At 35.1% G+C, this 14,315-nt stretch overlaps 1 protein-coding gene across 2 annotated transcripts in view; it reads left to right on the top strand.

Moving 5' to 3' along the window:
- LOC120539268 (RAS guanyl-releasing protein 2) overlaps nt 1-14,315 on the top strand; it is a 215,305-nt gene that overhangs the window by 108,143 nt on the left and 92,847 nt on the right. For both annotated transcript variants that reach the window (XM_039769183.1, XM_039769185.1), the window contains exons 5-7: nt 248-379; nt 6,679-6,829; nt 7,608-7,781. In XM_039769183.1, coding sequence (XP_039625117.1) covers nt 248-379; nt 6,679-6,829; nt 7,608-7,781 — 457 coding nt within the window. The remainder of the gene's footprint in view (nt 1-247; nt 380-6,678; nt 6,830-7,607; nt 7,782-14,315) is intronic.

The raw sequence follows: 14,315 nt of genomic DNA, 5'->3' as shown, positions 1-14,315 counted from the left end.
TACAGTATTAGTATTGTATGTTTACAGGTTATGTGTGACTATATTGACTAAAATTAGATACCTTCAATGTATTAAGTAGGGCTAATGTAAATGTTTAAATGAAAGTTAAATCTTAAAATAGTTTATTTCAATTATACAATATTACTTTGGGTGCAGTATAAGTCTTAACATTGTGCTGTGCCAATTCAATGACTGTATCTTTACACTTATACACCTCTCCCATCTTTTTCTTTTCTGTAATCTAAAGATACTGGATTGCTGAGTTTCCTGCCGAGTTTGACTTGAATCCTGAACTTGCAAACCAGATCAAAGAGCTGAAGGATCTTATAAACCAGAAAGGCAATGTCCGCCAAAGCTGTCTCATTGACATAGAGAATGTGTAAGTGGTTTTGATGGTGAATAATGGTCATGTGGTGTTTCTGATAAAGAGCATTATTGCGTATCACTCTTGTGAAAAATTATTTTTAACCTTTTACAATATTTTATAAAATTGTAAGGGATAAAATGGTATTTATTTGTAATGGCAATATTTCTGTCTTTATTCTTTTTGTGTTAATTGTTTTTAGAATAACGTAATAACTAACACTGTTCAGAACCATCGTTCTGTTGAAACAGAATAAAGTTAGCACAAACTCAAGTATTATTCCTCTCCCCCTCACAGTCTGCACAGCAAAATTCTCTGCTTATTTCAGTTTTCTTTAAAGTGATGTATATTGATTTATACTTCACTGGTGTAACAAAATTAAAGCCCAGCAAGTCAAGTACTGCTAAGTAGTTTTTGCTTCAGTTGAAATGTATTGTAAAAGTAATAAAACAAGACATCATCTGATTAACTGGTATTTTACAGTTTATATACATCTGTTCCATGTTGTATTATGATGCATTTTTCAGCTTCCTAATGTTCCGCTAGCACATAACCCTGACAGTTAGAAAGTAGAGTGGGAACAGAAAGCATTGGCAAAGTCAGTTTCATAGATTGTCATACAAAAAGTAATTTACACCAAAGTAGCTGTATATATTTCTGAATTGAAATATTTTTCTATTGTCTCTGTAATATTGAATTATGTTTTGGCAATTGGCTGAAATTAAGTCTTTACTGTATGTTGCAGGGTGGCACGGTGGCGCAGTGGTAGCACTGCTGCCTCGCAGTTAGGCGATCTGGGTTCACTTCCCGGGTCCTCCCTGCGTGGAGTTTGCATGTTGTCTGTGTGGGTTTCCTCCGGGCGCTCTGGTTTCCTCCCACAATTCAAAGACATGCAGGTTAGGTGGATTGGCGATTCTAAATTGGCCCTAGTGTGTGGGTGTGTTTGTCTGTGTCCTGCAGTGGGTTGGAACCCTGCCCAGGATTGGTTCCTGCCTTGTGCCCTGTGTTGGCTGGGATTGTCTCCAGCAGACCCCCGTGACCCTGTGTTCGGATTCAGCGGGTTAGAAAATGGATGGATGGATGTATGTTGCAACAAGAATTTTCTTGTGTGTATTTTGCCAAAATAGGAAGCAAATTGAATTCATCACATTCAACATATAAACAAACCGAAAAACTAAGCTTTGGTGAGCATCTTTGCCTAAAAAAATGCTGTTGATTAGATTGACAAACTTATATTGTACCAGTATAAGTGAATGTAGTTGTGTTTCAGTGTGATCGGTGAAGCACTGATTTGTCCCATCCAGGGTTGTATCTAATCAGCCTGAACAGGCTGTGGTTTCATGCAATCTAGATACTAATAAAACATGTTCAGAAAATTGGTGTGTAATATTCTAAGAGTACTAGGGAGCTGTTCTTACAGTATTTGAGTGGCAGAGCTCATGTTAAGATTTTCTTCAGGGTTCTTCAGTTAAATATCAAAGTTGTTAAACTAGGTTACATCTTTCACCAGAACATAAGGGGCATTACTGAACTCAAAGGCAAGAACAATGTGCAGGGGTTTAGATCTAAGATTGGCATAATATTGTTTTCATTTAAAAAAAATATTAATTTTCATCATTTTATTTGTACTATGATATTCCTGACAAAAATTCAGAAGTCATGTTTACGAGTGACGACACATTTACTTGTACAACTACAAATTAAGGACTGTTTATGTTAGCATAAGATGAAAAGTAAAGACAGATTTTCTCACATGTAAATAATGTAAATTCTTCACATAACTCATGTCAGATGTCAACTTTCTTCCTGATGTGATTCTGCTTAATGATCTTATAGTTAGGAACATCAGCTGTAAATTTTAAATAAACTCATTAGGCCTAAAAAAGAATATAACCTTAACCAACTTGTGTTACTTTTCTTATAAATATTTTTAAATAATTAGGACACCACTATAAAATTAATTAAGAGTTCCAAGTCTTTCATCACCTAGGTTTTGTCATTTTGGGGGCCATTTTTAATGTAGTGTTTTTATATGTGAAGTATCACTTGTTTGGATTTCAAGAAAAGAATGTAAAAATAGTTTCTTATGAAGTGCACAATTTCATTCATGGCTGATTTGAACCCAGGAAGCTGATTTGGTGAGATGACTGCGCCAACTACTGCTTCAGCATTCCTTGCCAGGTTGCAAATATCTTTTCTTGAACTAAGCACAGATAATCTAGTACTGGTTGTAATGATGCACATATTGAATGCATTATGAATATGATAAACACTGGGAAAACTGTATTTGGTCTCTTTGAGCCCTATTAACGAAAGCAGGCAAGACCTGCAACACCAGTTTGGCCACAAGGTAATTAGACTAAGACAGTCTGGATTGAAGACATTAAAATATCCTGTTAACTTAGTAATGTTCCACACTCAGCAGAAGGTCAGTTTATGTTAAAAATAGTGTTTTTTCTTTTTCAATTTCTTGGCTTGTAATCTTAGAATTGCAGGATTTGTAAACACAGTAAACAAGTAATTGATATTCCTCTGGAGCTCAAGTTTTCATCTTGTAGTCAGAAGGGAGCAAGTTTGAGATTTCTGGACCAAATCCAAAATGCTTTATGTCAATTAACAAAGAAACAATACCCTAGTAGTAAAATATGATGTCTATTGCATTGTCCTATGAACATGCTTTTTATTTGCAAAAAATGGGGAAGTTGTTTGAAGGAATATGGAAGGAATACAATTCCAGAACATTTGCAAGGGGAAGGTTTACTTTTATGCAAGACAATGATCCCAAGCACAGGAACAAAAACTTGATTTGAGTGGTGGAAAAATAAAATGTATGTCTTTAAGAGACCTAGCTAAATTATTACTCATAAACTCATTGAGAACCTGTGGTTGTCCTATAGCATTCTCTAGCAAAATTATGCACTTGTGCCTTAGAGAAACATTTTTGTATGGTGTCTGTAGTGAGAAGTCAAGCAAAATGACACTTTTTATTGGCTAACTAAAAAGATTACAATATGCAAGCTTTTGAGGCACCTCAGACCCTTCTCGGGCAAGATTTATTTATTATGAATTACAATATGAAGATATACAATAAATTCTAAACTGAGGAAACAGAAAATCAAGTAATAGTAAATTAAAACACAAATGATGTGTTGTGGAAAGTAATTTTTATCTTACAGCAGTACTGCACACTTGGACATAGTTGTTTTGAAATTTTGCTTATGTAACCTTTAGTTATGTCTTATTAAGGGTGACCAAAATAATGTACAGTTGTCTAAATTATGAAGAAGACAATGGACTAACTCATACCTTAAATTCAGTCATTCATCATTGTATCAAAAGCAATAACCTGCAAAATGCAGATGAAGTTTCTAGATCATTAATATGTAGTTTAAAGCAGGGTTTCCATGACTTGGTTAATCAGTCGTCATTACTCTAATGATCATCCTTGAATAACCCCCACCCAAACCTCCCCAGACAATCATCCTCGATTCTCTGAGGGGAATTTGCTTTGAAGATCGTCCATGATTCTCGAAGGTGGGCTTCCCAGTGCACTGACAAAAGTCTGGGCATTCAACAAGGAATGGGTCTCCAAGACACTTAAAATAGCAAGATTGAGTCGCAAAAAAAAAGAAGTTAAAGAAACCCTAGTTTAAAAGAATAATTAATTCTTACTTGCACAATGAAATTTGGATATAAAAGTAATTGTACTTTGGATCAGAGAAAAGCTTGTAAACTTGGAATGGCATTTTTGAATGTTTTTTATTGTAGGTATGTTTTCTGATTATAGTTTGTTTAATGAGTATAATTTATAGAATGCATCTCCCTAAAAGATATCCTGTGACAAGACTTTTTTGAAAGATGAGACTTTTGACAACAGATTGTTTGAAATCACACCCTCCTCTCAACCATATTCAAACACACAAAAGGTCCACTCACATCTCTTTTGAGTGAATTCTTTTGACAGACACATTTCCTGCTCTCTCAGGTCTTATAAATGTTTACATTTTCCTCACTTCAAGTTTCCAATTAAAGAAGACATATTATGTCCAGATCTTATTGATGAATTTCATCCCGAATCGGTGTATTAACAGAAGAAATGAGTACACGGGCAATCCTAGCACCGATAAAGATAAACTCAAATGGATTAACGCGGAAATTGTTGATTTGTTACACGGCATGTTGATTAAATTTGTGTCAATTGACTATGCTGAAACCATTAACACTGTCTGGTCTTCCACCGCCCGAATTACTGTTAAAAGAAGGATGTATCCAAGAAAGATAATGTAGTACATCTTCCCCGGATAACATTAGACAACAAAGGAGATCTTGATATGCCATTCATATTAAAAGGTTAAACTTTTTCCCAATAGAATAGATTTTGTAAAGACAATTAACAAATCACAGAGACAAACATTCAAACAAGTTGGTTTATTTATTAGAGAGAAAGAAACAAAATTCTCTCACGGGCAGTTAAATGTTGCATTGTCACGAAGTAAGTTCAAACACTGAATAAAAATTCAATGTGCTATTGATGAAAATTTAATTCAAAAATTGTTTTTAGTGAAGTTTTACAGTAAAAGTGCAAGTTTAAAAAATATTTGCAGTCTAATTTCAAAGCCAAACAGAATGAAATCGTATAACATAATGAAAAACTCGAACACAAAATGAAACATAATTGGCTTGATGTCAAGATGATAAGCAGCATTCCCATACACAGAGTTGTGTTTCTCAAAGTTCGTATTGATTACTTTACGTTTACCTATAATGCTATACCAGTAAATGAACAGGGTAAAAGATCAGCTGTCAAAGTGACTCAGGCACTTCACTTCTGATACCTAAAGTCCATAATAAGAATGCTCAAATGCACAGAGCTTACAGTCACCTGTGTGTGAAAATGTTTCACTAGTCACATGTCTCTATCCAAACTGCACCTGTTGTCCTCTCACTCTTCTTCTGTCTGGAGCTTTTGTCTTGGTTGTATCCAGATTTATTGTTCCCACACTGATATACAGTATTGAAAATAATGTAACAATTCCTGTAGCTGCTCCTATTGGACTTTTTCCTCAAGCTTTTTCTCAAAGTTTAAGAGCTCTTTCTGCTGGTTTCAACTATCCACCAGAATCATAATCATTTCCATTAGTTCTCTTATGAATCATGCCAAATAATTTAGAAGCAGAAGATTTTTCTGTGTGAGTAGAAGACAGGGAAATAACATGCAAACTGTTTATAGGCAGTCACTGGACAGGACCAAGCCTGGTTTCCTTCAGCCTTCAGGCAGCATTGCATACCACCAGCTGTTTTTTTATTTATTATTATTTTATGAACTATAGAAAAGAAATTAATAAAATCAGTGAATGAAAAATATTTTATAAATGTAAAGTAATTGAGGATTTTTTTCCATACACTGTATGTGAAGTTAGATGCATTAGCTACTTACTGAGTAGCCTTTTTCTGTTATGTGATTATTTTTATGCTATAGAGGCAATTATAAGTACTTGTCTACGCAGGGCAGGATTCATAACTTAATCCATTTGAACGTTTGCAAAACAAGTGCAAAGGGTTTTTAAATTTTATATTTGAATGAGGGTAGTGACTAAATGATGAACTGTAGTCAGAACTGAGCAAAGTTCATACAAAAAACTCACAAAGACTAATGGACAAAATAATAGTGTGATATCAGTGCTCAAATGTAGTCAACACCATAGTAAAATAACCTTGAAAGTGCATTTTTAAGATAAACTAATTTTCTCTCACTAAACATTTCCTCTTTGGCGAACAGTTTATATAGTGTAGATCATGTGGTTCATAACCCAAAATTGTAGAGCAATGTTGTCATCTTTTGATGACTAAATATCAAAACAGAAAAAATAAAGAATTTAAAACTGCTAAATGTATTCCTGAATCAGGACGCACAGTTCTGTATCAGATATAGGCTTTGTTAAATATTATCAAGTAACTTAGATAATGTATGAAGGGCATCATGCATATTTAAGTTTTTCCTTTTATTTTCTTAATATAGACAATTGTTTAATCATTTTGTATGTTAAAACAGCTTTTCATAAGGTTTTAATTTATTTCATTCAAAATCACTGTACTTAGGAGAATTTTAAATTTAATATTACTCTTGAACAAAATGAAGAAATTGATAGATTTTTTTTTGTTAGATCTCTTTTGAGATGTATTTCCAAATACAAAGTTGTATTTTTAGAAAAACCACCAGTCGCTTTCCATTCTTTTGGAAGATATTGTTAATGAATTGTGAACTTAAGCTAATTTTTTTTAAATTATTTTAGCATATTTCATCATTCTTCCAGGCCTTCCTATGGTTGGAAACGGCAGGTGACACAACGTCAACCTTCTGTTACCAAGAAGCGTAAAATGTCTCTTCTTTTTGATCATCTGGATTCTTCTGAGCTGGCAGAACATCTTACATACTTAGAGTACAAGTCATTTTGCAAGATTTTGGTAAGTTGTTGTTTTTTGAATTAGTAAAAAATATGATTAATTGTAAATAGAAAATGCTCAGACATTCACCAGTGAGTTGTATTGACTGAGTCACTTAATAGAGCTTAGTTAACATTTTCTGATTTATAAAATCTCTCATACATTATCCTGACTTAGAATACAGCCTTGTAGATTTCAAAAATATGTAGAATTTGAAAATACATAGTTTAAATTAAATTGTTGTCTCATATTGTTGTAGGCATTTTAGAGAACTGATTAGAAAACTCAAAAGATCTTTATTTTTAAGAAATTAATTTAATGGCTGCATTCTGTCTTCAATGAAGATCATTATCAAGTAATAATACTTGTTACCGTCATTCTGCTTAGACCTAAGATTGATCCCCCAAATTAACAGAATTTCATTATCTTATCTGCATTGGAAATATAGATACAAATTTGAATTGTGTATTTAAATAATTGCAAATTACCAAGGTATTCTATTATAGGCCACATTTAAATAAGCTGTCAAATGACACAATGCTCAAAAGTGTTACATCATCCTTTCTAATTAATCTATGGAATCCTAGCTTTTCAAATTCCTACATACACTAGTAGTTCTGATTTGCACTCTGCTTAGCACCTTAATTTTGTCATGACCCGCAGCTTATTGCTGTAATGTTAACTAAATTTATGGTTTACTGTTGTCATTTAGTAAATGCAGTGAACTGGTTGTTAACTACTTGATAAGCTGAATTAGAAATAATGAACCATTGTTTTGTTATTTTTATGTTTTTTTCAGTTTCAAGATTACCACAGTTTTGTGATGCATGGCTGTACAGTGGATAATCCCATTTTAGAGCGATTCATCACCCTTTTTAACAGCGTTTCCCAGTGGATCCAACTGATGGTCCTTGGTAAACACACTGCTGTGCAGCGGGCTGCTGTTATCAAGCAGTTTATTCAGGTTGCCCAGGTAATGTGTTATTAAAAAGCAAGGCAGAGGTAATAGCTTTGCTGGTCTAGCTCAAGAGTATGGTGTTGTGTGTGACAAATGAGATTAATCCATTTATAGACACTGTAAGTTCCAAGGGGTGTTTTATAAATGTAAGAAAGAACAAATAATGACTTCAAAATATGAGGAAATACAGCTCTTTGATATTATGTGTAATGGAAACTGGCAACAGAAAGATGAGTAAAGGCAAACTAATGTTAGAGAATACAAATGAAATGTATATAGTATTGTTTAATGTATATGTATTGAATGTATTTATTTATAGAGCACTTTTTAAGTGATATGCACAAAGTGCTTTACAATGACAAAACAAAAAAGCATAAAAAAATAACAAAAGTAAAATAATAAAATCATTACAATAGTTCATATAAAATTGGATAAAAAAATAAAATTATCAAGCCACCATAGCTAAAAATAAAAAAAAAATATAAAATACATAATAGAACAGTCTAAAAACAACCCACAAAAAAGAAATGCCTGTCTAAAATAACGTTTTTAATCGAGTTTTAAATGTAATTACAGAATTAGATGATTAGATCTGATATCGAAAGGGGGAGACAGTTCCAGCCTAACAAGAAAAAAATGCCTGTCTAAAATAATGTTTTTAATCAAGTTTTAAATGTAATTACAGAATTAGATGCTTAGATCTGAAATCAAGGGGGAGACGGTTCCAGAGTTTGGGGGCCATGACAGAAAGGCTCTGTCTCCTGTTTTTAATCTAGTGTGTGGAATAACAAGTAAGTGCTGGTGAGGTGATGTAATAGGTCTACCTGTATGATAAAGAAATCAGCATGTCTTTAATATATACTGGAGCCAGGCCATTCATAGTTTTATAGGTTAAAAGTAGGATCTTAAACTGGATCTTATACTGTAACTAACTGGTAGCCAATGTAATGAGGCTAAAATAGGGGTGATATGAGTAGAGGTCTTAGACCTGGTGAGGAGTAGCAGCATTTTGCACCAGTTTCAGCCTAGACAGACTAGTTTTGTTAAGAGTTGAGAGCAAGGAGTTACAGTAATCCATCACCCATAATTAGCACTTCTGTTTTATCCGAATTTAGTTGCAGGAAATTATAAGACACCCAGTTCTTTATGTTGGTAATACAGTCGTGAAGCTTGGCAAAACCACTTGAATTATTATGATCCCAAGCTAAGTAAAGCTGTAGATCATCAGCATAGCAATGGAACTGAATGTCTTGCTTTCTAGTAATAAAGCCTAAGAGTAGCATACAGACAGAAAATAATAAGGGACTCAGGGTAGAACATTGTGGTACAACATAATTTAAGATGGAAATGGAAGATACTGTATTCTCATTGCCTACTTTAAATTTTCTGTTTGACATATAAGAAGAGAACCATTAATGCTGTTCCAGATAAACCAACCCAATGATTCAGTCTATGTAGCAATATAGAATGATCAATGGTGTCAAAGGTTTAGATCAAAGAGAAGTAAAACTGACATCTTGCTCGAGTTATCATTTCTAAGAAGGTCATTAGTGACCCTAAGGAGTGCAGTTTTAGTGCTGTGGTTTTCTCTGAATCCTGATTAAAATTTTTCAAAAATATTTTGCTTATTTATGAAGGTAAAATTTGACCTGCTTTGACCTTTTCAAGCACCTTTAGAAAAAAGGGAGCTTTGAGATAGGCCTATAATTATTTAAATTAGACTGGTCTAGATCAGGATTTTTAAATATAGGATGGACAATTGCATTTTTAAAATGATCTGGTACATTGCCACTTAATAGGGAACTGTTAATAATAGCCAAAATGGTTGGCCCAACAGATATGATGACTTCCTTGAGAAATTCTGTTGGAAGAATATCAAGAGAACAAGAGTAAGACTTCATTTGTTATATCGGGTCAAATAGCTATGGTTCTAAAGTGGGCTTAAATGAAGCTAAAAGATTTATACAGGAACCTGGCATGTCAACATAGGAGACAAGACAAGAGATGGAGGCCCTCAGTTTGTCAGTTTTATTGGTAAAAAAGGATTAATTAATCACAGTTATACATAGCACTATCAACTTTCCTTGATTTTGGCTTGACAAAGCCATTTAAAGTTCTAAACAGGAAGCTAGGATAATGACGGTTCACATCAATATTATAGGTCAGAAAAATAAATTGTTCTGTCTGCTTTTACAGCATTATCATATGTAGACATCAGTTCTTTCAATTGTTCCATGTGCACATGTAGCTGGGATGCTTTTTATGCTCTTTCAGCTTTCCTGCATTTTTTCTTTAATGCCCATATGTCCTGAGGGAGCCACGGAGTAACAGTTACTTTTCATCTTGCTTTAAACTGTACTGGGGCAACAGAGTGGACTGACATCTCTCTAATAATCATCAAAATTAAAAGAAACATTTGAAATACTTCAGTAGCGTGTAATGAATGAATCTTTTATATAAGTTTCACTTTTTGAATGGAATTAATTGAAATAAATCAATTTTGTCATGATATTCTAATTTTATGACCTGTACACCTACAGATGTGCAAAATGAGCAGTCTAATACCATCAGTGCTTAAAATAATTAAATGTGCTCCCTGACATCGAAAACTGTTACCAATTATGATAAAAATTGTGTATTGTTCTCACCATATTATATTCTGAATACAAGAAAGTTCTGACACTTTTCTCTTAGTAGGAACTTACAAAGTACACAAGTCTGTATCTTAGTCTCACCAAGTTACATTTTCTCTCAGTTCAGTGCTGCTTCTTGCCTGTATTAATTACCAGTGAGGGAACACCTACTGGATTAATAAATTATTATTGTGTGTGTCATTAAAGTGAGCATTAAATAGGGAGGATGAGTGAGAAAGAGTTTCAGAACTCGTTTTACTGGAGTCTCTCAGAATTCGCTTTCTTGTTGCACTTGATTCAGTTCAGGGTAGTTTCTGTCATCTCCAAAGCATAACCACTGTCTAAAAAAACATTTTTGTTCACCTTCACAATACCCCAAAGATGACTTTTAACTATCCTTTAGAAAACTATTATAAACTATGTCTTTAAATAAATGTGTATGCTTTCTGTACAAAAAACAAGAACAAATAGTTGCAACCTGATGAAGTAATGCAGTTTGCATGGGACTGGAGATCAGAAGATATATACATAATTATGTTTTAAATTGTTTCATACTTGTATTGTGATACAGCATGTGTGGGATATCTTGGTGTGAAAAACAGACTGTTACAAAACCTTCAAATATCACTGCTTTCCTGAAGGTTAATTTAAGAAGTGCTTGGTCAACTGTACCTTAGGTCACTATGTGACATCTGTATGACTCTATACATAGAGACTAAACTTAATGACACCTTTTGATAGTCCTTTCTGGACTAATAAATTGTTAGTATACTCAGATTTTGGATTTATTCTTTACTAGCAAAATACCTGCACTTTGCAGCAGCGAAGTGCTGCCTTAAAATTTTTATTAAGAAGAAAAGTAAACCTTCTTAAACTGAGGGAAAATATACCAATAATTATTTGTTAAGTATCTCTTTGTATACTATGTTGTCAGTTCGGCCCTCCGGTTGTAATATGACCAAGCTGTGCGCTGAGCTTACTCTTGAGCATGCAACGTACAGTTGGCCATATGAAAAGCAATCTTGCCTCAAATCAATGCCAACCTTTTGTAGGGTCTGTCCCTGAGACTTATTGTCATTGAGAAGCAGAGCCTTACTGGAAATTGGAGGCGTTTGAATTGAAATGGGAGATCAGAGGGTATAGCAGGGATGCAAGGAATAAAAACTCTCCCCTGAGCCTCTGCCAGTAAAAATAGTTGCCTAAATTAGGTTCTTTTGCAGACATGTGACCTGAAGTCTCATGCCGTTACAAAGTTTCGGTGGCTGTAAGTTTCTCAGTAACATTATTGGTGCCCCCAGCCTTCAAAATTAGATTATGCTCACACGGTGACCAAGCTGCAGGCTATGGACGTATATATGTACGTAAGTAGGATTCAGTTAGCGTTGGGAACCCAAGTACCATATTTCTTGAAGATGGGCCCATAAGTAACAAAGACTGTTGGAAAGTTCAGTATGGCGGCCGATAGTGGCGTCATACCACCGAAATAAGTACGTATGTCAGTTTCGTTTAGCATAGGGAAGTCGCCTACCAAATTTCGTGAAGAAGGGGCCATAAATAAGAAAGTTTAACGTGGCGGACATTGTCGACCGTTATGACCTTTATAGGATTCATTTCATAGAATTTTGAAATGAAACCTGCTTAACTTTTGTAAGTAAGCTGTAAGGAATGAGCTTGCCAAATTTCAGCTTTCTGCTTACACGGGAAGTTGGAGAATTAGTAATGAGTGAGTCAGTGAGTGCTTTGCCTTTATTAGTATAGACGAGCAAAATACCCGCGCTTCGCAGCAGAGAAGTAATGTGTCTGAGACATCACACACTGCATGCACTGGTTTACCTTTCCCAGTCCTGCAAAGTCAGTTCACGTGAGCTGCTCGGAGTACATACATCGAAGCTTTTCAGCTGTGTTTGTGCTATCTCATGCGATCTTGTGATGTCCACGGCTTTATTTAATGTTAGCTCAGATACCCGCGCTTTGTAGCGGAAAAGTAGTGTGTCTGAGACATCACACACTGCATGCACGGGTTTACCTTTCCCAGTCCTGCAAAGTCAGATCACGTGAGCCGCTCTGAGCACATGCATCGAAGCTTCTCAGCTGTGTTTGTGCTATCTCGTGCGATCTCGCGATGTCCATGGCTTTATTTAATGTTAGGTCAGATACCTGCGCTTTGCAGCGGAGAAGTAGTGTGTCTGAGACATCACACACTGCATGCACGGGTTTACCTTTCCCAGTCCTGCAAAGTCAGTTCACGTGAGCCGCTCGGAGTACATGCATCGAAGCTTCTCAGCTGTGCTTGTGCTATCTTGTGCGATCTCGCGATGTCCATGGCTTTATTTAATGTTAGCTCAGATACCTGCGCTTCGCAGCGGAGAAGTAGTGTGTCTGAGACATCACACACTGCATGCACGGGTTTACCTTTCCCAGTCCTGCAAAGTCAGTTCACGTGAGCCGCTCGGAGTACATGCATCGAAGCTTCTCAGCTGTGCTTGTGCTATCTCGTGCGATCTCGCGATGTCCACGGCTTTATGTAATGTTAGCTCAGACCCGCCACTTAAACATTTCTGTCGCACTTTTGCTACCAAACACTATTCTATCTCCGACCATCTCATCTTAGTTTGCATAAGCACAGTCCTTCACCAGCAATTTTAACTCCGTTACATAGTGATGAAAAGTCTTGTTTATACCCTGCGTCCTGTCATTAAACTTGTATCTCGTGAATATCGTATTCATCTTAGGCATGACAAACGCCAGCGGCAGTCTGTCTATGAACTTAATTTAAACTTAAGGTTTACACCGTGCTTTGTTTCCGCAGTAGCTGCACTTATGAATATGCTTGTATGCTTCACTCGCTTCATATTCTTTTGCTGCCTTCTCAATTGTAAGCACAGTCCTTCACCTGCGAATATTTTGCGGCAGCGTGTCTATTGGATAGCTGCTGACGGAAAGCCTTATATGGCCAGGCACAACTCCGCCTCACACGACGACCGAGCTGCAGTCTATAGCCGTATACAGTATATGGACGAAAGTAGGTTCCAGTTATGACTGTTATGCGCAGAATTTCGAAATGAAACCTGCCTACCTTTTGCAAGTAAGATGTAAGGAATGAGCATTCCAAATTTCAGCCTTCCACCTACACGGGAAGTTGGAGAATTAGTGATGATTGAGTGAGTCAGTCAGTCAGTGAGGGCTTTGCCTTTTATTAGTATAGATTCCTTTGTCACCTATGTCCGGTGCATCATTTTCTTGCTAATTGAAGCATTGTTTCTAGTTGTTTTTGATTTTTTTATCTGTATTGTAGCTGTATTTATAAATGTTTACATTGAGTGAGAAGCGTGTTAAATAAAATTAACTAGAGGTGAAATGAATTTCAGTGCTAAGCATACATGTACTGTATGTTCATGTTTATTTTTAATGTCAATACAAAATTATTCAGGTAAAATGTATGCTTTTTAGTCACCTTAATACAATAACCTTTGGTTTTTATTGATTTTCAGTGCATATTTATTCATATAATACAATGCTTCATAAAAGTATTTGGTACCTTGACCAATTCTATAGATTTTCTGTATAACTTATCCTACAATTAAATTTGTTCTCTGTGATAACTTATTTAAAAGCACTGAAACTCAATTTTTGTTTAATATGACACTGTTTTATGTAAGGAAGAATATTAAGAATAAGAAGATATACTGTTTGCCTAAGTATTTAATGCCCACAATTTAGCAAGTAAACAAAAAATACCAACAGGTAATTTAATATAAAAAATTGAAATGTGCTCCTTGCACACAGGTATTCAGACCAATATGCTCTTTATTACCTCTAAATTTTCAAATGCCTAAACAAGGAAACTAATTTTCTCTATTATCTTTTCACTTTTGCTTTTGCCTGTGCACCACAGATGACACAATCACATTCTATG

Source organism: Polypterus senegalus, chromosome 11, assembly GCF_016835505.1.
Source record: "Polypterus senegalus isolate Bchr_013 chromosome 11, ASM1683550v1, whole genome shotgun sequence".
Taxonomy (NCBI): Eukaryota; Metazoa; Chordata; class Cladistia; order Polypteriformes; family Polypteridae; genus Polypterus; species Polypterus senegalus.
The sequence above is the reverse complement of the archived record's forward strand: the minus strand, read 5'-3'. Positions and strand labels throughout refer to the sequence as shown.